Source organism: Natator depressus, chromosome 1 (genome assembly GCF_965152275.1).
Source record: "Natator depressus isolate rNatDep1 chromosome 1, rNatDep2.hap1, whole genome shotgun sequence".
Classification (NCBI taxonomy): Eukaryota; Metazoa; Chordata; order Testudines; family Cheloniidae; genus Natator; species Natator depressus.
Window position 1 is genome coordinate 6,294,825 of NC_134234.1, and position 24,775 is coordinate 6,319,599.

General features: G+C 46.1%; 3 protein-coding genes across 3 annotated transcripts; all 3 read right to left on the reverse strand.

Moving 5' to 3' along the window:
• Positions 1 to 1,379: 1,379 nt before the first annotated feature.
• Positions 1,380 to 2,315, reverse strand: LOC141988254 (olfactory receptor 51G2-like). The gene has a single exon (XM_074954093.1). The coding sequence runs from the start codon at positions 2,313 to 2,315 to the stop codon at positions 1,380 to 1,382; it is 936 nt and encodes a 311-aa protein (XP_074810194.1).
• A 10,479-nt stretch (positions 2,316 to 12,794) lies between these two features.
• On the reverse strand, positions 12,795 to 13,352 carry LOC141981043 (olfactory receptor 51G1-like). The gene has a single exon (XM_074942856.1). The coding sequence runs from the start codon at positions 13,350 to 13,352 to the stop codon at positions 12,795 to 12,797; it is 558 nt and encodes a 185-aa protein (XP_074798957.1).
• Positions 13,353 to 23,470: 10,118 nt separating this feature from the next.
• On the reverse strand, positions 23,471 to 24,406 carry LOC141988272 (olfactory receptor 51G2-like). The gene has a single exon (XM_074954111.1). The coding sequence runs from the start codon at positions 24,404 to 24,406 to the stop codon at positions 23,471 to 23,473; it is 936 nt and encodes a 311-aa protein (XP_074810212.1).
• Between the last annotated feature and the right edge of the window lie 369 nt (positions 24,407 to 24,775).

Sequence of the window (24,775 nt, forward strand, 5' to 3'; positions counted from 1 at the left end):
CGTGAGCATAGGTTCAGGCTTGCTGCAACCCCTGCTCCTTTTCTGCAGAGGCGCCGCTCCCTGTCCCATCTCTTCCAACTAGGCCATTCCCCCTACTCCTCCACTTCCCCTGATGCTCCACCCCCCACCCCCACAGCCAGGCCACCTGCCAGGCTGTGGTAAGAGCTATCCCGGGAGCCAAGGCTGGTGTGGGGAGCTCCAGAGTCTCCATCTTCTCTGGGGTTCATCTTGGGGGGCAGGAACACAGGCTGGGGGCTTCTCTTGGGCCCCACAGCCCTCTATCAAGGGCAGGTGGAGGATCTGGGGCTCCTGACAGTGGCTCACGCTCCCCAGACACCTTTTACCATAGCCTGGCTTTAGCTTCTGGCCTGGAGAATGGGAGGAGCGTTGAGGGAAGAGGAGGAGCAGAGGGAGGGGCCACACAGGGGAAGAAGAGGGGCAGGGCAGCATCACAGAAGGGGTGGGGATCCTGCCTCTGTCCCTTTTTTCATTTTGAAGAGGTGGTCACCGTACAGTGAATGGGCTGGGCTGGGGTAGGAGCCAGCTGTGTCTCTGTTGGGGAGATGAGGACCGTTTCCGCTCTTTTTCATTGCTGGGGAAGCACAAATGGGGGGAGGAGGAGGAGGAAACCCGGGCCTGAGTCTCTTGCCAGGACTCCTGTGGGTCAGGCCCTCACTCACACAGCCAGCTCTGCCCTGCCTCCGTGGGGAGTGCGCTCAGAGGTGTGCTGTGTGCAGAGCCATTAATGGTCTTAGGGGCTTTGCCTGAATGGCTTCTCTGGCGGGTCCTGCTTTAATCATGTCTTCGACATGACTCAGTCACAAGCACCTGGCTGAGGTCGTGGGGGAAGGGTGCCCCTGGAACAGCCCCTGTCCACAGCTGGTGCAGCCCCCCTAGATCACACAGCATGCAGATCTTTCGGGAAGGGCCAGGACTGTGACAGCAGAACTGCTCTGCATTGTTTTTCATGGCCTGTGAATGTTTAAATACAGACGGGACAGGGAAAGGCCAGGTGTAATAGGAAACAACATCCACATCCTTTCTCTTTATTGACTGTATCAATAAGAATTCTGAGGTCGGAGCAGCCATCGACACGGCTCTTTATGGGGCAACATCCCAGCATTCCCCTGACTCTCCAGGAACAAAGTCACTTTTCAAATGCTGCTGCCTGCCTGGGTCTCCTTCACCCTGTGCACTGTCCTCCCTCACCAACCGCTCTCCAATTGCTTCAGGCCTTAGACCCTGTCTGAACCTGTCTCTGCATAGTGGAGGTCAGTAGTTCAGGTCATTCTAGATTTAAGGGTCCAGGATGGAATAGGTGGCCTGTATTTTTCATCTCCCATGTCAACAGCACTGGAGCCGGATGATGAACTGACACTTCACTTGACGAACACCCTGATTATCCTTGCACGAAGGTGTTTGCTTTTCACACTGTACACAATTGGGTTCATCAGGGGTGGGACGAGCAGGTAGATATAGCCCAGGAGAATCTGAAGCAGGGGAGAAGAGCCCTCGCCGAATCTGTGTACCACAGACAGGCCGATCATTGGCGTGTAGAAGAGCAGGACGGCGCAGAGGTGGGAGACGCAGGTGTTCAGGGCCCTAAGACATTCCGCGTGGGATGTGATGCTCAGCACTGTTTTGAGAATCATCACATAAGAGAGAAAGATGAGCAGCGAGTCCAGACCCACCGTCAAGAGTGCAACAGACAAGCCATAGATGCTGTTCACTCTGATATCCGAACAAGCCATCTTCATGACGTCCTGGTTTATGCAATAGCAATGGGAGAGGACATTGGATCGACAATATTGCAACCGTTGAAGGAGAATAGGCAGTGGGAGTATTACAGCCACCCCTCTTAGCACACACACCTGTCCCATCTTGCCTATTCTTGGCAGGGTTAAGATAGAAGCGTATCTCAGCGGGTCACGGATCGCGATGAAGCGGTCAAAGGCCATCAACAAGAGCACAGAGGAATCAATGCATTCAAGCAAGTGGATGAAGAACAACTGGGCAAAACAGGCATTGAGGCTGATCTCTCTAGAGTTAAACAAGACTATACCCAGTGTCGTCGGCATCGTGGAAATCGCTAAGGCAAGGTCTGTGATGGCCAACATGGAAAGGAAAATGTACATGGGCTCGTGGAGGCTTGGATCTGTTTTTATAATGAACAGAATGACCGAATTTCCTACCATGGAAATAACATACATTAAGCAGAAGGGGATAGAGATCCAGAGATGCAAGTCTTCCTGCCCTGGTATGCTTGTGAGAAGGAACACTTCAGTGTTGATTTTGGTGTCATTGACAGCTGACATAATGTACTGGGCAGGTCTGAGGAGTTCTGAACTTTCCTTCCTAAAAGGAAAAAGGACAGGAGACTAGATGAGATTTAATGAGACATCTTTCTGCTCTCAGTGAAGTCTAGAGACTCCCAGGAGTACAAGGAAGATCAGCAAAAACATAGTCTTGGAATTATACAACAGATAGGAAGAGGCATTGCCAGAGTGGATGAGACCCATTGCCCATTTAGCCAAATATCCAGTGGCCAGTTCCAGATGCTTCAGAGGAAGTGGAAGACACCCTGCAAAAGGCAGGTTTGAAATAACTCGCACCCACTAATTAGACAAATAGTGCAGTGTAAATAAGGAAAGTTTAGAGCCCATCCAAGAATTTTTGAAACAATCCTCATTACTCTAATTACTCTATATAAACATCCAGTCCCTCTTTGAATCCTGTCCAAGTCTTGGCCCCATTGATGTCTGGTGGCTGGGAGTTCCACAGCCTACTTGAACGCTGTGTGATTTTACAATTGTGGCTTTCCCACAGACACTCTTTCTGGCCCTCCACTTCTGAGTGTGGCCCATTGTATCATGACATGTGTGTAAACACATGGCAAGTGCATGGGTTAAACTGTCATTGTATTTATCTGTCCTGCACTGAAGCTATTTATAAACATATTTCATTGCCTCATGATATATCCTTTTTTATTTTCTCCACTCCTGAGAGTCCAAATTAAGCCACAGCCACTTTGCAGTACATGAGATCCATTCTTAGGCACAAGTTCTTAATTCAATAACATTGACTTGAAAGGCATCACTCCAGATGCACCTGTATAAATTCAGTCATAACTAGGCTCTGTTAACTTTCCCTTACAAATTTCTCCAGGTGATATGCTCTGACCCCCCCCAAATCAATACAAGAGGAGCTGAAGTGCTTTGCCTGGCATATGTTGACTGAATCCAGAGAGTTCAATAATCCTACAGCTTTCTCTTCATCCTCACGGGACCTGCATCCTCTCCCCATGCAACCGTCTGTAGATATTTGGCAAGTTACAAGCTAACACAGACATTTACTTCAGTTGGGCGGATGTGGGGTTAGTGTCACATATGGGTGAATGGTGAAAACTGTAGCTTTGCACTAATATCCAGCTGAGTTTGCAAGTTACTTCAGCCATGGTCGTGTAAGAGGTCATATGCATAAATTCCATATAACCACTATTACGCTCCCCTTTCCTGCACCTCAGCTCTACTCTGCTGAAACACAGACCAGCGGTTCTGTTGTCTCATGACTTTTTGGAAAGTCTTGTACAGATATTGCAGAGGGATTGTGTTCTTGACCTTGAACATAAGTGTTAGAAACAGCTACTGGTCAGTTACCAGGTGAAGGAATCGTACAACTGCTCACTGAACAGAGGGTTAAGAGCACAAACCCATTGCAAACAGTATGTGGAGTATTGTAGCTCCTCTGTCCCCAAGTTAATAGCTGACTGGTTTCCCACAGTTCTGTCCTCTCAGTCTGCAGCCTGTATCCGGAGTGGTAACAGGCATTGGGATGAGTATAAAATTTTTTTATTCCCTGAGCTCTCACTCCCTGGTACATAGTAACCCCAGGAGCTGTTATTCAGGCACGATGAGGGTTTGTAGAAAGTGGATTTCCAAGTCAAATGTGTGAGTATTCATGGAAACGGAACTTCATTTCACACAGGAAAGTAGTCTATTGCTCTCGTTCTCTCTCTCTCTCCTTCTCTCTCTCTCTGAGTGTCTCTGTCCTGTATTCCTAAAATCCATAGCACCTGTAAATGGTATTGGCACAGACGTGGAGCTGAGATGCCATAATTAATGCGTAGGTTAAACCCAGTTCTGGGGATGTTTACTTATAGCTATCTTGGGTTAACTACTGGGGTGTTTATGCTACGGCTATATTGGGTGAAACCAGATTGGCTCTTCTTAATGTAATAGCAGGCTGCTGCAAAACACGAAGGAAGGGAAGCAACAGCTGAAGAAAAGCCATTTCTCAGCAAGCACTTCAGGGAGGTTGAGAGACAACACTGGACCTACAGGCTGGGAAGAGCCTATTGCCGGGCTCCAGCCACATTACCCAGCTTTGTCAGTGCTGGAAGTCTGTAGAGAGGTGGGGCAGGTGTTGGTGAGAAATTTTTCAGAATGACAGGCACAGAGACCACTGGGGAAGTTTGAAGGCCCTCAGCCTGCCTGGTTCCCCATTAGAGTGGTAGGATTTGGAGTCAGACGCGTACAGGCTGTTTTTTGAAAACCCTCTTATTTTCCCATGTTATGCTTTATTCCTACAGTTCACATTAAACAGCACTTTGGTTGAAGAAGGCTGGCTGGTCACTCATCTCACCACTACTCACGGCCTCCCAGAGGGAAGAACCACAGGTGCTGAACCCACTCGGACCTGCAGGGCCAGCCCAGTCAACCCTCAGTGTGCTGTGCCACAGGTCCAGTCTGAGGGTGGGAGTATCGTGGAATGCCATCCCATGAGAAGGCAGGGTATGAGGCCCGACATGTGGCACTCAGAGATCAGAGAGCGGGAAGAGATGCCAGTAGCCCGGTAACTCTGAGGGTTATCTACATGAGAGAGATTCTAGCGCCCTCAGCCAGTCAGGAAATAGAAATATTCCTCCTCAGACCTTTCACCACAGAGCAATCAGCTCTGAATTCCTGTGTTCACAATTAACCTGGAGAATAAACCCTTTGAAAATGCATTTGCTGATTAAATTTCCAGCAGCAAATAAACCTGAGGCAACTGGGGAAGTAGTCACTGATATTCTGTGTGGTCTCCTCGCGCTCAGCCCCTGGCAGGATCGGGCCCAGAGCATACAGCACCTCTAGAAATGGGACCCCTTGAGAAGTCCTGACTCAGGGTTTTGGGGTTTTAACACTCCGAGCTCATTTTGAATCTCAGATTTCTGTGTAGCTTGAACAACCCACCGAGGTCCATGGACAGATGTAGCGGTGGGGTTCCCAAGCTACCTAGCACTGCCTTTCCTCTTCAGCCCTGTCACTGAGTCACCCCCACAGCCCAGCTGAGTCCTCTGCTACTGCACAGAACATCCACAAATGGAAACAGCTTGCAGCCTTTCCCCTTCACTTCGCATTTTAAAGATACTGAAACCTTCCAACATACCCAATTCCTGCTAGAAGGGGGGCCGCTGACACCAGAGGTCTTCACCCTAAAGGACAAGGAGTCATAGAAGAGATTGCATGGGCAGCGGGCAGTATCTGTTCAAAGAGAGAGGCAGCTGCCTTTATGAAGCATGCCTGCACATTCCCTTGGGGTCCACTTGGCCATCAGGGAACCTCAGCTGCTTGGCTTAGTGTGCACCAGCTTTAACCCCCGTCACGGCAAATGGGAAACTGCAGGAGGCCAAATCACAGGGGATGCGTGTTGATCCTACCCAACTGGACTGCAGTGCCAGCCCTCTGAGAGAATCTATTCCTGGAATACAGGCTTTTCATCACAGTTGGTATGTTTCTGATTTGTCACATGGATAGCTTGGGGGTGGCTCCGTGTTAACAATGATACTATCACAGATATGATCCTGCTGACATGAAATAAAATAAATTATAATAAAATAATAAAATAAAATCTAATAATAATAATAATAATAATGTAGCAACAGATTCGTCCTCCACAGCCCCCTTTCCTACATTACAAACCCAGGGTGCAGGCCAGGGAAAGGAAATTCCACAAGGCTCCCTACATGGAAATATCCCTCAGATCGTTCAAACAGGAAAGGTCCCTTCCCTTCTCCCTGAGGAATGAAACGAAGGACCAGGATCCAAAGTTATGCACAGATCTCAGTGATCCACTTCCAGCTAGGCCTACCCATGATCTGTGTGCCTCCACAACTGCTCTAGGAAGCTCTCCAGGTCTATGGTAGCGCAGATTCATTAGAGATGTTCTACCAGGGCCTGTCACAGTAGCCACTGCCCACAGGATATGCCTAAGGAGCATTGTACAGGGTGGAGGGGTCTGTACAGAGATGGGAAGGCTGGTCAGTGTAACTAATGGGCGTAAGAACCCAGCCATGGACTGGTTGGGAGGTTTAGACCGTTCCATACCCAGAGTGCAGCCATAGACTCAGTCAGTGAAAGCTTTGTTCATGTTACAAGTGAAAGGGAGATGAGAAACCTCCAGTTTCTCTTGGGGATCCAAAATGTCAACTTTGTAAACAAAGGCTGTTCCGTATATATCCCACATTGAGGGGATATATAATGAGTTTGCACGGTACAGATCCCTGTGCAGTGCAAGATGGTATAACTGTGGGCTTATTCTCCAGAAAGGGTGTAAGGCTGAGGAGCTGGGAAATTGGCTATTGTTAGGATATAGATATTCAGGCCTGTCTGCAAAAGCCTGTACTTTAAGAATTTAGGGGTATTCTTATCACTTGGCTAGTTCTAGAGGTATAAAAGAAAGAATCAAAATCACTGTCTGCTGGTGTAAGGGCCCTCTCTTACTGTGACTGTTTGAGGCCCTGTTCTTAGGCTAAGGCCTTTGGCTAAGCAGCAGAAGCAGCCATAAGCTGGGAAGCGACCGGTCACCTCCTCACATTCCAAACTAGTCACATTGAAAGAAGGTGCTATTGGGCTGTCCTGAATACAATCCTGTCCTGAATACAATCCTGACCTGATAATTCCTATCACCTCCAGAGAAAGGGAAGTGCCTAGAAAATGTAAAAGGAAACTTAGTTTGATAGCATCCTGTCTGGCAAGAACTCACTTATCAATAGCTGGGATGTGAAATCCTCACTTCTGTATTGTTTTGTCATTAGAGTTCCCACTTTGCTATTGTTTGTCTGTATAATCTCTGTCTGGTTCTGTGATTGTTTCTGTCTGCTGTATAATTAATTTTGCTGGGTGCAATCTAATTAAGGTGGTGGGATATAATTGGTTAGCTAATCATGTTACAATATGTTAGGATTGGTTAGTTAAATTTCAGTAGAATGATTGGTTAAGGTATAGCTAAGAATATTACTATATAAATTAGGGGCAAACAGGAAGTAAGTTGGGATTCGAAAATAAGGAAAAAGGAACTTGTATTTAAGCTTGCTGGAAGTTCACCCCAATAAACATCGAATTGTTTGCACCTTCGGACTTCGGGTATTGTTGCTCTCTGTTCATGCGAGAAGGACCAGGGGAGTGGGAGAGTGAAGGAATAAGCTCTCTAACAGCTATTGTCTCCTATTTGTCCTTCAGTGGCTTAGGTAAAGCATTCTGGTAGCTCAGCTGGGATTGTGGTGCCACCTGCTGTCGTGTTGGGTGATAACAGGGCCTGGAGTCTGACTCTGTCACCAGCAGAGCCGTGTGAGAGAGGCCAGCCCAGTTGAAGTGTTAAGGGCCTCAGCAGTTCCACCAGTTCCTAAACTGCACCCCAGGACTGACAACCCATCACAGAGGTTTTAGAACAAACTGCGAAGAGTTACAAAGGGATACCACAAAACTCAGTGATTGGACAACAAAATGGCAGATGAAATTCAGCGCAGATAAATGCAAAGTAATGAGCATTGGAAAACATAATCCCAATTATACCTGTGAAATGATCTTCCCAAATTAGCTGTTACCACTCAAGAAAGAGATCATGGAGTCATTGTGGATAGTTCTCTGTAAAAATTCACTCAGTGTGTAGCAGAAGTCAAAAAAAGCTCATAGAATGTTGGGAACCATGGTTTCCAGATATAATTGGCCTGGACAGGCTAAGTCTGCCCTGGTGCAGCTGTGGCTGCTGGCCGCCGGTTGTGGGGTTTGCCCAGGGAATTTTTTGCTTATTATTATGCACCATGCATTTTAAAGTGTGAATGGGGAGGCAGTATGTGTTACTCATCTTCCTGGGTTCATCGGTGATCTCCCTGGAGTCCATGGAGATTACTGATGAACCCAGGAAGATGAGTAACACAGACTGCTGTGACAGATTGTCACCCCGGGGGTGTAGTCTGAGAGCAATGGGAACCACTGGGCACCTTAATCCTCCAACTTGGCAGGCCAATCTAACACTGCTTTCTTGGTAACACGGCCAGCTTCTGCAATCTCTGTTATCACCCAGCAGGACTGCAGGTGGGGCCACACACCCAAATGAGCTGCCTGAGTGCTTTACCTAAGCCACTCAAAGTCAGGCAGGAGACAACAGCCAATTTCCAAGCTCCCCCGCCTTTCAACCTTGCTGGAGCCTAAACCCAAAATTATACCCTCTTGCACTGCACAAGTGCCTGTACAGTGTAAGCTCATTAATAAAGATCACTTTCCCATTGATGTGGGAATGATATGCAACAGCATTTGGACACAGAACTGAGATTTTTGCCAGACACATTGCTCAAATCATGCTGGTAAAGATAAAGCATAAAAAAATATTAACTACAAAAGGATGGATTTTAAGTGATTATAAGTGATAGCAAACAGATCAAAGCAGATTACCTGTCAAATAAATAAAAATGCTAACTAAGCCTAACATACTAGATCGTTTGGATATAAATTACCAATTTCTCACCCTGACTGGTGATACAAGCAGTCCACCAAGTCTCCATGTGCAGGCAAGAAACGCCTTTGGCCTGGGACCATCATTTCCACCAGGTCAGTCTTTCTTCCTCAGCTGGGCAAAACAGGCATTGAGGCTGATCTCTCTAGAGTTAAACAAAACTATACCCAGTGTCGTCGGCATGGTGGAAATCGATAAGGCAAGGTCTGTGACGGCCAACATGGAAAGGAAAATATACATGGGCTCATGGAGGCTTGGATCTGTTTTTATAATGAACAGAATGACTGAATTTCCTACTACGGAAATAACATACATTAAGCAGAAGGGGATAGAGATCCAGAGATGCAAGTCTTCCCGCCCTGGTATGCTGGTGAGAAGGAACACTTCAGTGTTGATTTTGGTGTCATTGACAGCTGACATAATGTACTGGGCAGGTCCGAGGAGTTCTGAACTTTCCTTCCTAAAAGGAAAAAGGACAGGAGACTAGATGAGATTTAATGAGACATCTTTCTGCTCTTAGTGCAAGTCTAGAGACTCCCAGGAGTACAAGGAAGATCAGCAAATACATAGTCTTGGAATTACACAACAAATAGGAAGACAGGCATTGCCAGCGTGGATCAGACCCATTGCCCATTTAGCCTAATATCCAGTGGCCAGTTCCAGATGCTTCAGAGGAAGTGGAAGACACCCTGCAAAAGGTAGGTTTGAAATAACTCACACCCACTAATTAGACAAATTTTGCAGTGCAAATAAGGAAGGTCAGGTTTTCCTCCTCAGGTGTTTGAAGGAGGTTTCTTGTGTGTGGAGTGAGTCCAAGAAATTATGTCATTCCCAACCTTATATATTTTTTCCATAGGGCGAGGACCCTTTGTTTCAAGACAAGTTCCCAGCCCATTGTATGGAAAATACAGGTACCAAAATGGAGTTCAATATCAAATGGTCTGGTCCCATGTCCTTGGATGCCCTGTTGAGGCATAGCATCCATTACTGATAGGCTGGCTGAAACATTCACAGGAAAGCTAAGTTCTTCCATGGTCCATTGTCTTTGTTTATGAGCCATCAGTAAGGCTATATTTTAGTCACAGATAATTTTAGTAAAAGTCATGGACAGATCTCGCGCAGTAAACAAAAACTCATGGCCCGTGACCCGTCCATGGCTTTGACTATGCACCCTAAGTAAAACGTGGGCAGAGGGCTGTGGGCGCCCTAGGGGTTGTGGTCCGGATGCACTTCATGTGGTGAAGGGGGATGGCCTGGGACCATGCTGGTGCTGGGGGTGGGTGGGCAGTCTGTGCCACATGGCCCGGGAACCCCGCTGGTGCTGGGGGGTGGGGAAACAGCGCCATGTTGGTGGTGGGGCACGGGGGTTGGTAGGGCTGGCAGGCTATCTACCCACCTGCATGTGTCCCTGCAGCTCCTGTGCATATGGGAACTGCAGCCAATAGGAGCTGCGGGGGTGGAGTCTATGGGCATGGGCAGCATACGGAACCCCCTGGCCCTCCTTCTGGGTGCTGCAGGTACATGACAGTGGGAGACAGGGTTTTCCCCGCCCCGGGGTAAGAGCCACCCTGCACTATAACCCCCTGCCCTGAGCCCATTCCCACATACCCAAACTGCTCCTGCTGTTGCTGGCCCAGATGCTTTCTCTTTCTTTCCTTCTCCTCCATTTCTTTGCTTGGCAGTTCCATGACTAGTTTCTTTTATTCAATTTCTTGCTCTCTGAGTTCCAAAATTCTCTAGTGGGCAGCTGCTTCAGCTTGCTTCTGAGCTTCCATATCTTTTATCTGTAATTCTTTTAACTCCAAAAGTCTTTTCTTTTCCTTTTCTTTTTCCTCTGTCTGCAATCAGCACAGCTCCACTTTCACAACAGTTTCACTCTCACTCATTTTCCTGCTTCTCTGTCCCTACTTCCCTTTTCTGAAATAAGCAAACAGATAATAAAAGTGATAACCTCTTTGTCAGATCTCACATATATCTCCCATTAAAATCTCCACCACTGTATGAAGTGAAAATCTCATTTAGAAAAGCAAGCTATGCATTTCACACTCCTTGCTGAGCCACTGCGATTGGTTGCCAACCCTGGGTTGCTGTCTGGGAGCCATTGGAACCGCTGATCCCCAAACCATTCAGCTGGGCTGGCCTCTCTCACACTGCTCTTCTGGTGACACTGCCAGCATCTCCAGGCCTTGTTATCAACCAACATGACATCAGGTGGTGCTGCACACCCAACTGATCTACCTGAGTGCTTTACTTAAGCCTCTCAAGGACAAACAGGAGACAAGAGCCAATTTCGCAGCTCACCAGACTTGCACCCTTCCTGGAGTATAAAGCCAGAATTACACCATCTTGCACTGCACAGGGATCTGTAAAATCAAACTCATTAATATAGGTTGCTTTCCCCTCAGTGTGGGAGAGAGATGCAACAGACTTTGTTTACAGAGCTGAAATTTTCCCAAACACATCATTTAAAACAAACTGGTTATGATAAAACATAGACCAAGTTTATTAACTACAGAAAGATATTTTAAATGATAGCAAACAGATCAAAGCAGATTACCTAGCAAATAAACAGAGCTGCGAACTGAGCCTAATAAACTAGATAGATAGGATATGAATTGACAGTTTGTCAGCCTGATTGATGATACAAGCAGACCACAAAGTTTTCATACACAGGCTAGAAATTCCTTTAGCCGGGGTCCAAGACTTCCCTGGGTTCACTCTTTGTTCCTCCTGTGTTTCCAGAAGTTCTCGTGTGTGGGGAGTGAGGCCAAGAGAGGATGTCACTCTCTGCCTTATATAGGTTTTTTCATAGAAAAAATTATACATAAATATCTATAAAAATCCCAATTCTTCTTGGCCAGCCTCTATCCTTGTTGAGTGCCTGTCAGCATTCAGGGGAGCAACTTAAGTTGCACCCAAGATTACGATCCACTCAAGTCAACTATTCATGGAGTCATAGCCATGACTATAACAACTATTTGTATAGTTTTCCCATATAGGAGGAACCCTTTGTTTCAAGCCAAGTTCCCAGCCCAGTTTGTGGAAAAATACAGGTACCAAAATGGAGTTCACTGTCATGGTGTCTGGTCCTAATATACATAACTACACATACAAAAATGGTACATGCATACATATAGGATAACCATATTCAGCAAATCATAACTTGTCAAATGACACCTCACAAGACATATATTATACCAGATGCTTCATAATTATGTCATAATCATATCACTATGATGAATATGGGTGCAGCAAGACAACCTCCTCTATTGACACCTCAATGTGGAACAGTTCCTCAGATGTCTCACCTAAAAAGAATGGCTCAGTTGTGGGAATCTCCCTCACATCCTCTTCAGTGAAGACCAATGAAAAGGTTTCATTTAGCCTCTCTGCAACAGCCTCATCTTCCTTGATCGCTCCTTTACCACCTTAATCGTCCATTTGCCCCATTGATTTTTGACAGTCTTCTGCTTCTCACGTACTTTGAAAAGAAATTGTTGCTAATTTTTGTTTCATTTGCTAGTTGCTTTTCAGATCTTTTGAACTCATTATGCAGTATTGCGAAGCCCCATTCAACAAGTATAAGTCACTCCCCCCCAAACCATGAGATTGGTTTAAAACTAATGAGACACATTAATATGGGGTCCATTTTCATTTGCCTTTGGTGTACGAGCCTTTGGGGTCAGCTGCTTCAGGTTGTTGAAAGGGATGCCAAGTGATTAAAAAAATTAATCGTGATTTAATCATTCAATTTAAAATAATTGTGATTAATTTCCCAATTAATTGCACTGTTAAACAATAATAGACTATCATTTATTTAAATATTTTGCATTTTTTCTACATTTTCAAACATATTGATTTGAATTATGACACAGAATACAAAGTGTACAGTGCTCACTTAATATTTATTTTGGATAAGTAGCTCATGTCGTCTTGGATTTAAGGGTCCAGGATGGAATAGGTGGCCCATATTTTTCGTCTCCCATGTCATCAGCGCTGGAGCCAAATGTTGAACTGACCCTTCACTTGATGAACACCCTGATTATCCTCACACAAAGGTGTTTGCTTTTCATACTGTACACAATTGGGTTCATCAGGGGTGGGAGGAGCAGGTAGATATAGCCCAGGAGAATCAGAAACAAGGGAGAAGAGCCCTCGCCCAATCTGTGTATCAAAGACAGGCCGGTCATTGGAGTATAGAAGAGCAGGATGGCGCAGAGGTGGGAGATGCAGGTATTCAGGGACCTAAGACACTCTACCTGGGACGTGATGCTCAGCACTGCTGCGAGGATCATCACATAAGAGAGAAAAATGAGCAGCGAGTCCAGCCCCACCGTCAAGAATGAAAGAGACAAGCCATAGATGCTGTTTACTCTGATATCTGAACAAGCCATCTTCATGACATCCTGGTTTATGCAGTAGCAATGGGAGAGGACATTGGATCGACAATATTGGAACCGTTGAAGGAGAAAAGGGAGTGGGAGTATTACAGCCACCCCTCTTAGCACACACACCAGTCCCATCTTGACTATTCTTGGAAGGGTTAAGATGGAAGCATATCTCAGTGGGTTACAAATCATAGAATATCAGGGTTGGAAGGGACCTCAGGAGGTCATCTGGTCCAACCCCCTGCTCAAAGCAGGACCAATCCCCAATCAAATCATCCCAGCCAAGGCTTTGTCAAGCCTGACCTTAAAAACGTCCAAGGAAGGAGATTCTACCACCTCCCTAGGCAACGCATTCCAGTGTTTCACCACCCTCCTAGTGAAAAAGTTTTTCCTAATATCCAACCTAAACCTCCCCCACTGCAACTTGAGACCATTACTCCTTGTCCTGTCCTCTTCTACAACTGAGAATAGTCTAGAACCATCCTCTCTGAAACCACCTCTCAGGTAGTTGAAAGCAGCTATCAAATCCCCCCTCATTCTTCTCTTCTGCAGACTAAACAATCCCAGTTCCCTCAGCCTCTCCGCATAAGTCATGTGTTCCAGACCCCTAATCACTTTTGTTGCCCTTCGCTGGACTCTCTCCAATTTATCCACATCCTTCTTGTAGTGTGGGGCCCAAAACTGGACATGAGGCCTCACCAATGTCGAATAGAGGGGAACGATCACGTCCCTCGATCTGCTCGCTATGCCCCTACTTATACATCCCAAAATGCCATTGGCCTTCTTGGCAACAAGGGCACACTGCTGACTCATATCCAGCTTCTCGTCCACTGTAACCCCTAGGTCCTTTTCCGCAGAACTGCTGCCTAGCCATTCGGTCCCTAGTCTGTAGCTGTGCATTGGGTTCTTCCGTCCTAAGTGCAGGACCCTGCACTTATCCTTATTGAACCTCATCAGGTTTCTTTTGGCCCAATCCTCAAATTTGTCTAGGTCCCTCTGTATCCTATCCCTGCCCTCCAGCGTATCTACCACTCCTCCCAGTTTAGTATCATCCGCAAATTTGCTGAGAGTGCAATCCACACCATCTTCCAGATCATTTATGAAGATATTGAACAAAACCGGCCCCAGGACCGACCCCTGGGGCACTCCACTTGACACCGGCTGCCAACTAGACATGGATCCATTGATCACTGCCCGTTGAGCCCGACAATCTAGCCAACTTTCTACCCACCTTATAGTGCATTCATCCAGCCCATACTTCTTTAACTTGCTGAAAAGAATACTGTGGGAGACCATGTCAAAACTTTGCTAAAGTCAAGAAACAATACATCCACTGCTTTCCCTTCATCCACAGAATCAGATTTACCTGTACAAATTCAATCAGAACCGGGCTCTGTTAATTTTCCCTTACCAAATGATCCCAGTGATACACTCTGACCCCCCAAAACCCTTCCAAGGGAAGTTGAAGTGCTTTGAATGGCTAATGTTGTCTGAATCCAGAGAGTTCAACCATCCTACAGGCTTCTCTTCATCCTCACAGGACCTTCGTCCTCTTCCCATGCAACAGTCTGTAGATATCTGGCAAGTTACAAGCTAAAATGGAGTTACTTCAGCTGGGCAGGGTAGGGATTGCTATCACAATGGGTGAATACTGCAAACACTGGTGTTGCACTATTATCCAGTTAAGTGTGCAAATTACTTCAGCCATGCTCATGTCAGAGGTGATCGGCGTAAATGACTTACAACCACAATAACACTCCCCTTTCCTGCACCTCAGCTCTACTCTTTGCTGAAACATTGACCAGAGGTTCTGGTCTCTCAGAACTTTCTTGAAAGTCTTGAACAAGTATTGCAGCATTATTATGTGCATGACCCTTAATATAACTGTCATAAAATAGCACAAACCTATTGCAAAAAGTATGTAGAGTATTTTTGAAATACGTTCTAATGCAGAAGTCATTAAGTCATAAAGTCACCACTGCTCTTTCCTGTAGATATACCAACAACTCTGCTGCTAACTTTTGATATACAGGCACGGCATGAAAGTTTGGTTTCTAATATTTAAATTACAAAGAAGAGTTTTGGCATAATATTTTCATATCTCTTCTTTAGTACACACATGTCAACCCATTCTTTCTCCTCTGATCTTCTTTCAGATATTTCTCATTTTAGAGTGGGTCTTAAAATGTAGCGTCTGTCATCTGGATTTCTTCAGAACCTGAAAAGATCACAGCATCTCAGTCCTCAGTCAATCATTTGTCAACAAAAAAAGTCAAGAAGCTCCTCTCTCCCTGGGTTTAAAGCTGACCTTTACACCTCAGGTTCTGTTCTGTAGGTCTGTAGTCTATATTGGGAGTGGTAAAAATCATTGGGGTCAGTATAGAAAATATTCATTCCCTGAGCTCTCACTCTCTAGTACATAGTATCCCCAGCACCTGTTATTCAGCCACCATGAGGGTTTGCAGGAAGTGGATTTCAAAGTCAAATGCATGAGTATTCATAGAAATGGACTGCATTTCACACATTAAATTAGTTGTCAAGGTTCCTTCCCCACTCTGAACTCTAGGGTACAGATGTGGGGACCTGCATGAAAACCTCCTAAGCTTACTTTTACCAGCTTAGGTTAAAACTTCCCCAAGGTACAAATTATTTTACCCTTTGCCCCTGGACTTCCACTGCCACCACCAAACTTTATCTGGGTTCCTGAGAAAACGTAGTTTGGACACATCTTTTCCCCCAAAATCCTCCCAACCCTTGCACCCTACTTCCTGGGGAAGGTTTGGTAAAAATCCTCACCAATTTGCATAGGTGACGACAGACCCAAATCCTTGGATCTTAGAACAATGAAAAAGCATTCAGTTTCCTTACAAGAAGACTTTTAATAGAAGGAAAAAAAAATCACCTCTGTAAAATCAGGATGGTAAATACCTTACAGGGTAATTAAATTCAAAACATAGAGAATCCCTCTAGTCAAAACCTTAAGTTACAAAAAAGACACACAGACAGGAATATTCATCCTATTCAGCACAGCTATTTTCTCAGCCATTTAAAGAAATCATAATCTAACACATACCTAGCTAGGTTACTTACTAAGTTCTAAGACTCCATTCCTGTTCTGTCTCCGGCAAAAACATCACACAGACAGACCCAGACCCTTTGTTTTTCTCCCTCCTCCCAGCTTTTGAAAGTATCTTGTCTCCTCATTGGTCATTTTGGTCAGGTGCCAGCGAGGTTACCTTTAGCTTCTTAACCGTTTACAGGTGAGAGGATTTTTCCTCTGGCCAGGAGGGATTTTAAAGGGGTTTACTCTTCCCTTTATATTTATGACAGTAGTCTATTGTTCTCTCTCTCTCTCTCTGATATCGGGGGTAGCCGTGTTAGTCTGTATCCACAAAAAAAACTAAGGAGTCGGGAAGGAGTCTGTTAGTCTTTAAGGTGCCACCAGACTCCTTGTTGTTTCTCTCTCTTTGACAGTCTCTGTCCTGTGTTCATAAAATACGTAGCACCCGGGAACAGCATTGGGTCAGATGTGGAGCTGAGCTGCCATAATTAATCTGTATGTTAAACTTAATTCTTGGGATGTTTCCTGTATAGCTATATTGGGTTAACTCTTGGGATGATTATGCCATGGCTATATTGGTTTAACACAGTCTTGTTCTTCTTAATTTAATCACAGGCTGCTGGAAAACAAGCAGGAAGGGAAGCAACAGCTCAAGAAAAGCCATCTCTCAACAAGCACTTCAGGGATTTTGAGAGACAACACCGGACCTACAAGCTGGGAACAGCCTATTTCCAGGCTCCAGCCACGTTACACAGCCTGTTTTGCCAGGGCTGGGAGTCTGTCCCAGAGGTGGGGCAGCTGTTGCTGAGAAGCTCTTCAGACTGACAGACACAGACACCGCTGGGGAAGTCTGTCGGCCTTCAGCCTGTCTGGGTCCCTGTCAGAGTTGGAGGGCTTGGGGTCAGAGATGTGCACAGACTGTTGGCTGAAAACTCCCTTCTTCTCCCATGTTAGTCTTTTTTCCTGCTGTTCAGGTTAAACAGTATTTTGGTTCAAGGAGGCTGACTGGTCACTCGTCTCATCACTGCTCACAGACTCCCAGACAAAAGAACCACAGGTGTCAAACCCTCTCAGACCTGCTCTACCCACAGTGTGCTGTAGCCCAGGGTCAGTCCGAGGGTGGGAGGATCCTGGGATTACAGCCCATAAGAGGGCAGGGTACAAGGCCTGACATCTGGAACTCGGAGACCAGAGATGGGGCAGAGATGCAGATAGTCCTGTAACTCTAAGGGGTATCTACAGGAAAGAAATTCTGGAGCCCTCAGCCAGTCAGGAAACAGAAATATGCCCTATGGTGCCTGTTACCACAGAAAGAAAAGGAGTACTTGTGGCACCTTAGAGACTAACCAATTTATTTGAGCATAAGCTTTCGTGAGCTACAGCTCACTTCATCGAATTAACATAGCTCTGAATTCCTGCGTTCACAATCAAGCCAGAGAATAAAAACTTAGACAATTTATTTGCTGATTAAATTTCCAAAAGCATATAAAACTGAGGCGATTTGGGATATTCTGGGGGGTCTCCTAGAGCTTACCCCTGGTAGGATCAGGCCTAGAGCACACGGCACCTCTAGAAAAGGGACCCCTTGAGAAATCCTGACTTGGGGCATAGGGGTTTTAACACTCCGAACTCACTTTGAATCTCAGATTTCTGTGTAGCTTGAATAACCCACCATGGACTCTGGGCAGATGTAGAGGAGTTTCCCAAGGTACCTAGAGCTGCCTGCCCTCCAACCCCATCACTGAGTCACTCAGAGAGCCCAGCTGAGTCCTTTGCCGCTGCACAGAACATCTGCCAATGGAAACAGTTTCCAGCCTTCCCCCTTCACTTTGCATTTTAAAGATAGTGAAACCTGCCAACGTACCCAGTTCCTGCTAGAAGGGGAGCCGCTGACACCACAAGTCTTCACGGTAAATGAAAAGGAGCCGTCCGAGAGCTTGCACAGGCAGCTGACAGTATCTGTTCAAACAGGGAGGCAGGTGTCTTTATGAAGCATGCTCACACCTTCCCTTGGGGGTCACTTGGCCATCAGGGAACCTCAGCTGCTTGGCTTAGTGTGCACCAGCTTTAACCCCCTCATGGCCAATGGAAACTTCAGGACGCCAATTAACAGGGGATGCGTGTTGATCCTACCCAAGTGGACGGCAGCGCAAACCCTGCTGCAGGGTCTATTCTAGGAATCTGGGCTTGTCATCAATGTTCCTTTGGTTCTGATTAGTCACATGGCTACCTTGAGGGCAACGGAGTGCTAACGGTCATGATGTCAGAGCTGTGATCTTGCTGAAATAAAATAAAATAGAATAATAATAACAATAATATAGGACCAGATTTTTCTCGGCAGCTTCTTTTCTGCATTACAAACCCAGCGTGCACCCAGGGAAGGGAGATTCCACAAGGCTCCGTACAAGGAAATTTCTCTTAGATCATTCCAGGAGGGGTGTTCCCTTCTCTTCTCTCCGAGGTATGAAAAGGGGGACCCATGATCCAGGGATCTCCAAAGTTATGCACAGTCTCACAGTGATCCACTGGTAGCTAAGCCCACCCACCCACAATGTGTGGGCCTCCACACGTGCTCTAGGACCCTCTCCAGCTCTCTGATAGCACAGGTTCATCAGAGATGTGCTACCAGGGCCTGTCACAGTAGCCACTGTCCACAGGATCTGGTGAAGGGATGTTTTACAAGGTGGACTAGGCCATACAGAGATGGGAAGGCTGGTTAGAGGAGCTGATGTGCACAATACCTTAGCCAGAGACTGGCTGGATTTTTCTAATTTTCCATATACAGAGGGAAGCTATAAATTCAGTCAGTGCAACCTTCATTTATGTTGCAAGGGAGAGGAATATGAGAAGTCTTCAATTTATCTTGGGGATCCAAAATGTCAGCTCTGTAAACAAATACTCTTGCCTATCTATCCCACACTGGGATAGATTGCACCCTCAGCAAGTTTGCGGATGATATTAAGCTGTGGGGAGAGGTAGATACACTGGAGGGTAGGGATAGGATCCAGAGTGACCTAGACAAATTGGAGGATTGGGCCAAAAAAATCTGATGAGCTTCAACAAGGACAAGTGCAGAGTTCTGCCCTTAGTACGGAAGAATCCCTTGCACTGCTACAGTCTGGGGACCAACTGGCTAAGTGACAGTTCTGCAGAAAAGGACCTGGGTCTTACAGTAGACAAGAAGGTGGATATGAGTCAGCAGTGTGCCCTTCTTGCCAAGAAGGCTAACAACATTTTGGGCGCCATTAGGAGGAGCATTGCCAGCAGATCGAGGAAAGTGATTTTACCCTTCTATTCATCACTGGTGAGGCCACATCTGGAATACTGCATCCAGTTTTGGTCCCCCCACTACAGAAAGGATGTGGAAAAATTGGAGACAGTGAGAAGAGGCTGAGGGAACTGGGCTTATTTAGTTTGAAGAAGAGAAGAGTGAGGGGGGGATTTGAGAGCAGCCTTCAACTACTTGAAGGGGAGTTCTAAATAGGATGGAGCTAGGCTGTCCTCAGTGGTGGCACATGACAGAATAAGGAGCAATGATTTCAAGCTGCAATGTGGGAGGTCTTGGTTGGATATTAGGAAACACTATTTCACTCGGAGGGTGGTGAAGCACTGGAATGGGTAACCTAGGGAAGTGGTGGAGTCTCCATCCTTAGAGGTTTTTAAGGCCCAGCTTGACAAAGCCCTGGATGGGATGATTTAGTTGGGGTTGTTCCTGCTTTGAGCAGGGGATTGGACTAGATAACCTCCTGAGGTCTCCTCCAAATCTAATCTTCTATGATACATTGAGGGGAAAGTGACCTCTATTAATGAGTTTTCATTGTACAGATACCTGTGCATTGCATGACAGTATAATTCTGGGTTTATTCTGCAGAAAGAGTGCAAGGCAGGGAAGCTGGTAAATTGTCTGTTGTCTCCTATTTGTGTGTGAGTGGCTTAGGTAAACCACTCAGGTATCTCAGTTATGTGGGTGGCGCCACCTGCTGTTGTGTTGGGTGATAACAGGACCTGGAGATGCTGGCTGTGTCACCCCCAGAGCAGCATGAGTGAGGCCAGCCCAGCTGAATTGTTGGGGGCTCAGCAGTTCCACCGGCTCTCAGACTACACCCCGGTCATAACCAGCCACAGAGGTTTTCATACAAACTGATAAATTAAACAGTAAAAGTCACCAGGACCCAATGATATTCAGTCAAGAGTTCTGAAGAATCTCAAATATCCAATTGCAGAACTACTAAATGTGGTATGAAATCTATCCTTTAAATGGGCCTCCCTATCAGATGACACAAACAGCTAATGTGATACTGATTTTTTTTTAAAAAGGCTCCAGAGGTGATCCTGGAACTGCAGGCCACTAATCCTAATATCAGTACCTCACAAATTGTTTGAAACTAAAGTAAAGAAGAGAATTAACAGAGGTATACATGAACATGACTTGTTGGGGAAGAGTCAACATGGCTTTTGTAAAGGGAAATCATACCTTACTAATCTATAAGAATTCTTTGAAGGGGTCAACAAAAATGTCGACAAGGGCGATCCAGAGGATATAGTGTACTTTTGAACTTTCAGAAAGCCTTTGACAAGGTCCTTCACTAAAGGCTCTTAAGAAAAGTAAGCAGTCATAGGGTAAGAAGAAAGGTCCTCTCCTGGATCAATAACTGGTTAAAAGATAGGAAAGAAAGGGTAGGAATAAATGGTGAGTTTTCAGAATGGAGAGAGGTAACTAGTTGTGTCCGAGAGAGATCTATAGTGGGAACAGTGCTGTTCCACGTATTCATAAATGATCTGTAAAAATGGGTAAGCAATGAGGTGACAAAATTTGCAGAGGAGACAAAATTATTCAGTATAATTAAGTCCAAAGCAGACTGCGAAGAGTCACAAAGGGATCTCACAAAACTCAGTGGCTGTGCAACAAATAGGCAGATGAAATTCAGTGTGGATAAATGCAAAGTAATGTACACTGTAAAAGAGAATCCCCGCTATATCTGTAAAATGATGGTTCCAAATTAGATGTTACCACTCAAGAAAGAGATCTTGGAGTCATTGTGGATATTCCTCTGAAAACATCCTCTCAATGTGCAGCGGCAGTCAAAAAAATCTAACAGAATATTAGTGACACAGTGAGCCTCTGCTAACCTTGTTATCACCCAACACGACAGCAGGTGGTGCCACACACCCATCTGAGCTTCCTGAGTGCTTTAACTTCGCCACTCAAAGACAGGCAGGAGACAACAGCCAATTTCGAAGCTCCCCCACCTTGCACACTCTCATGCTCATGGAGAGGTTGAGGGTCAAGATCTGACAGGGTGGCACCGCAGAACCACTCTGTTCGGCCAGGCAATGCTCTCCAGATCCTTCAGTCTCTGAGAGCACGACCTGATGCCTCCTCTTACTGCCGAGCTGCAGAAGGGACCCAGAACTCCCTTGTCAAAGGGTGCTGTGCTAATGATAGGCCTCATCACCAGGAGTGTTGGGAAGAGTTCAAGTTCTCCAACCAGTGCTCCAAATCCTCCTTATGAGGAATACAGAGTTGACATCTCTCTAAGGCACTTAGCTGTGGCCCCAATTATTGTATCATCTGAGCGCCTCATAATCTCTAACATATCTATCAGTACAACACCCAGTGTGGTAGGGCAGTGCTACTAACACCATGGGGCAGATCCAAAGGCTAGAAGGCACACTGTGATCTCCTAGTCTGACAGCCTGTATAGCACAGGCCAGAGACCTTCCCCACAATAAATCCTAGGGCAGAGCCATTAGAAGAACATCCTGCCTCCATTTAACAATTGCTAGGGATGGAGAATCTACCACGGCCCTTGGTAAATTGTTCCAGTGGTCAATTAACATCATTGTTAAAACATGACACCTTAGTTCCAGACTGAATTTGTCTATCTTCAGCTTCCAGCCATTGGAGTTTGTTTTAACTTTCTCTACTAGATTGTTTAACGTTGTTCCTCATGGAGGTTACTTACAGGCTGTGATCAAGTCACCCCTTCACCTTCTCTTTTTTAAGATACATAGGTTGAACTCCTTGAGTCTGTCATTATAAGGCAGATTTTCTAATAATTTAGTCATTCTCTGGGCTCTTCTCTGAACCCCTTTCCAATTTATCAACATCCTTCTTGAACTGTAGACACCAAACCTGGACAGAGGATATGAGCAGTGGTCACACCAGTGCCAAATATAGAGGTAAAATGACCTCTCTGCCCCTACTTGAGATTCCCCTGGTTGTACAATCTGGATTGCACTAGCATTTTTCTCTGTAGCGCCACAATGGGAGCACTTGTTCAGCCAATTATGATCCTCAAGTCTTTTTCAGAGTCACTGCTTCCCAGGAATGGGTCTTCCATCCAGTAAGGGTGGCCTGCATCCCTTACTCCTCGATGTACACTTTGAGCTGTATCAAAACACATATTGCTGAAGCACCAAGTGAGTGGCCCTCAGTCACAGAAGAAGTCTGTGGAAGAGCCTGGAACTGAAGTCAGTTCTTCCGAGTCCCTGGCTAGCATGTTAACCCCAGGACTCCTGTGTGTCAGCCTCACTCACACATGCAGCTCTGCTCTGCCTCGGTGGGGAGTGGGCTCAGAGGTGTGCTGTGTGCAGAGCCATGAATGGGAGTAGGGGGGTTGCCAGAATGGCTTCTCCTGGGGCTCCTGCATTAATCATGTCTTTGACATGACTCATTCAGACACACCTGGCTGAGGGCGTAGGGGTAGAGTGGGTATCTGTGCACCTGGAATAGCCCCTGTCCACAGCTGCTGCAGCCCCCCTAGATCACACAGCAACCAGAGCTCTCAGGAAGGGCCAGGACTGCGACAGCAGAATACCTCTGCACTGTTTTTCATGGCCCGTGAATTTTTAACCACAGACGGGACAGTGACAGGCCAGGTGTAATAGGAAATAACACTCACATCCCTTCTTTTTATTGACTGTATCGAGAGGAACTCTGAGGCCGGAGCAGCCATCGACACGGCTCTTTATGGGCCAACATCCTACCATTCCCCAGGCTCTCCACGAACAAAGTCACTTTTTAAATGCTGCTGCCTGCCTTGGTCTCCTTCCCCCAGTGCACTGTCCTCCCTCACCAGCCGCTCTCCAATTGCTCCAGGCCTTAGACCCTGTCTGAACCTGTCTCTGCATAGTGGAGATCAGTAGCTCATTTCATTTTAGATTTAAGGGTCCAGGATGGAATAGGTGGCCCGTGTTTTTGGTCTCCCATGTCAACAGCACTGGAGCCGGATGATGAACTGACACTTCACTTGACGAACACCCTGATTATCCTTGCACGAAGGTGTTTGGTTTTCACACTGTACACAATTGGGTTAATCAGGGGTGGGACAAGCAGGGAGATGTAGCCCAGGATAATCTTAAGAAAAGGAAAAGAGCCCTCCCCTCTTCTGTGTACCACAGACAGGCCGATCATTGGTGTGTAGAAGAGCAGGACAGCGCAGAGGTGGGAGACACAGGTGTTCAGGGCCCTGAGGCACTCTGCATGGGACGCGATGCTCAGCACTGTTTTGAGAATCATCACATAAGAGAGAAAGATGAGCAGCGAGTCCAGCCCCTCTGTCAAGAGTGTAACAGACAAGCCATAGATGCTGTTCACTCTGATATCCGAACAAGCAATCTTCATGACGTCCTGGTTTATGCAGTAGCAATGGGAGAGGACATTGGATCGACAATATCGGAACTGTTGAAGGAGAAAAGGGAGTGGGAGCATTACAGCCACCCCTCTTAGCACACACACCAGTCCCATCTTGCCTATTCTTGGCAGGGTTAAGATAGAAGCATATCTCAGCGGGTCACAGATCGCGATGAAGCGGTCAAAGGCCATCAACAGGAGCACGGAGGATTCAATGCATTCAAACGAGTGGATGAAGAACAGCTGGGCAAAACAGGCGTTGAGGCTGATCTCTCTAGTGTTAAACAAGTATACACCGAGTGTTGTCGGCATGGTGGATATCGATAAGGCAAGGTCTGTGATGGCTAATGTGGAAAGGAAAATGTACATGGGCTCATGGAGGCTTGGATCTGCTTTTATAATGAACAAAATGACTGAATTTCCTACTATGGAAATAACATACATTAAGCAGAAGGGGATGGAGATCCACAGATGAACGTCTTCCTGCCCAGGTATCCCGCTGAGAAGGAACGCTGCAGAGTTGAATTTGGTGTCATTGACAGCTGACATAATGTACTGGGCAGGTCCGAGGAGTTCTGAACTTTCCTTTCTAAAAGGAAAAAGGACAGGAGACTAGATGATATTTAGTGAGACATCTTTCTGCTCTTAGTGCAAGTCTAGAGATTCCCAGGAGGTCAAGGAAGATCAGCAAAAACATAGTCTTCAATTTACTCAACAAATAGGAAGATAGGCATTGCCAGAGTGGATCAGACCCATTGTCCATTTTAACAAGTATCCAGTTGCCAGTTCCAGATGCTTTGGAGGAAGTGTAAGATGCCCTGGAACAGGCAGCTTTGAAATAATCTGCACCCACTAACCAGAAAAATTTTGCAGTGCCAATCAGGAAGGTTTAGAGCCCATCCAAGAGGTTTTGAAACA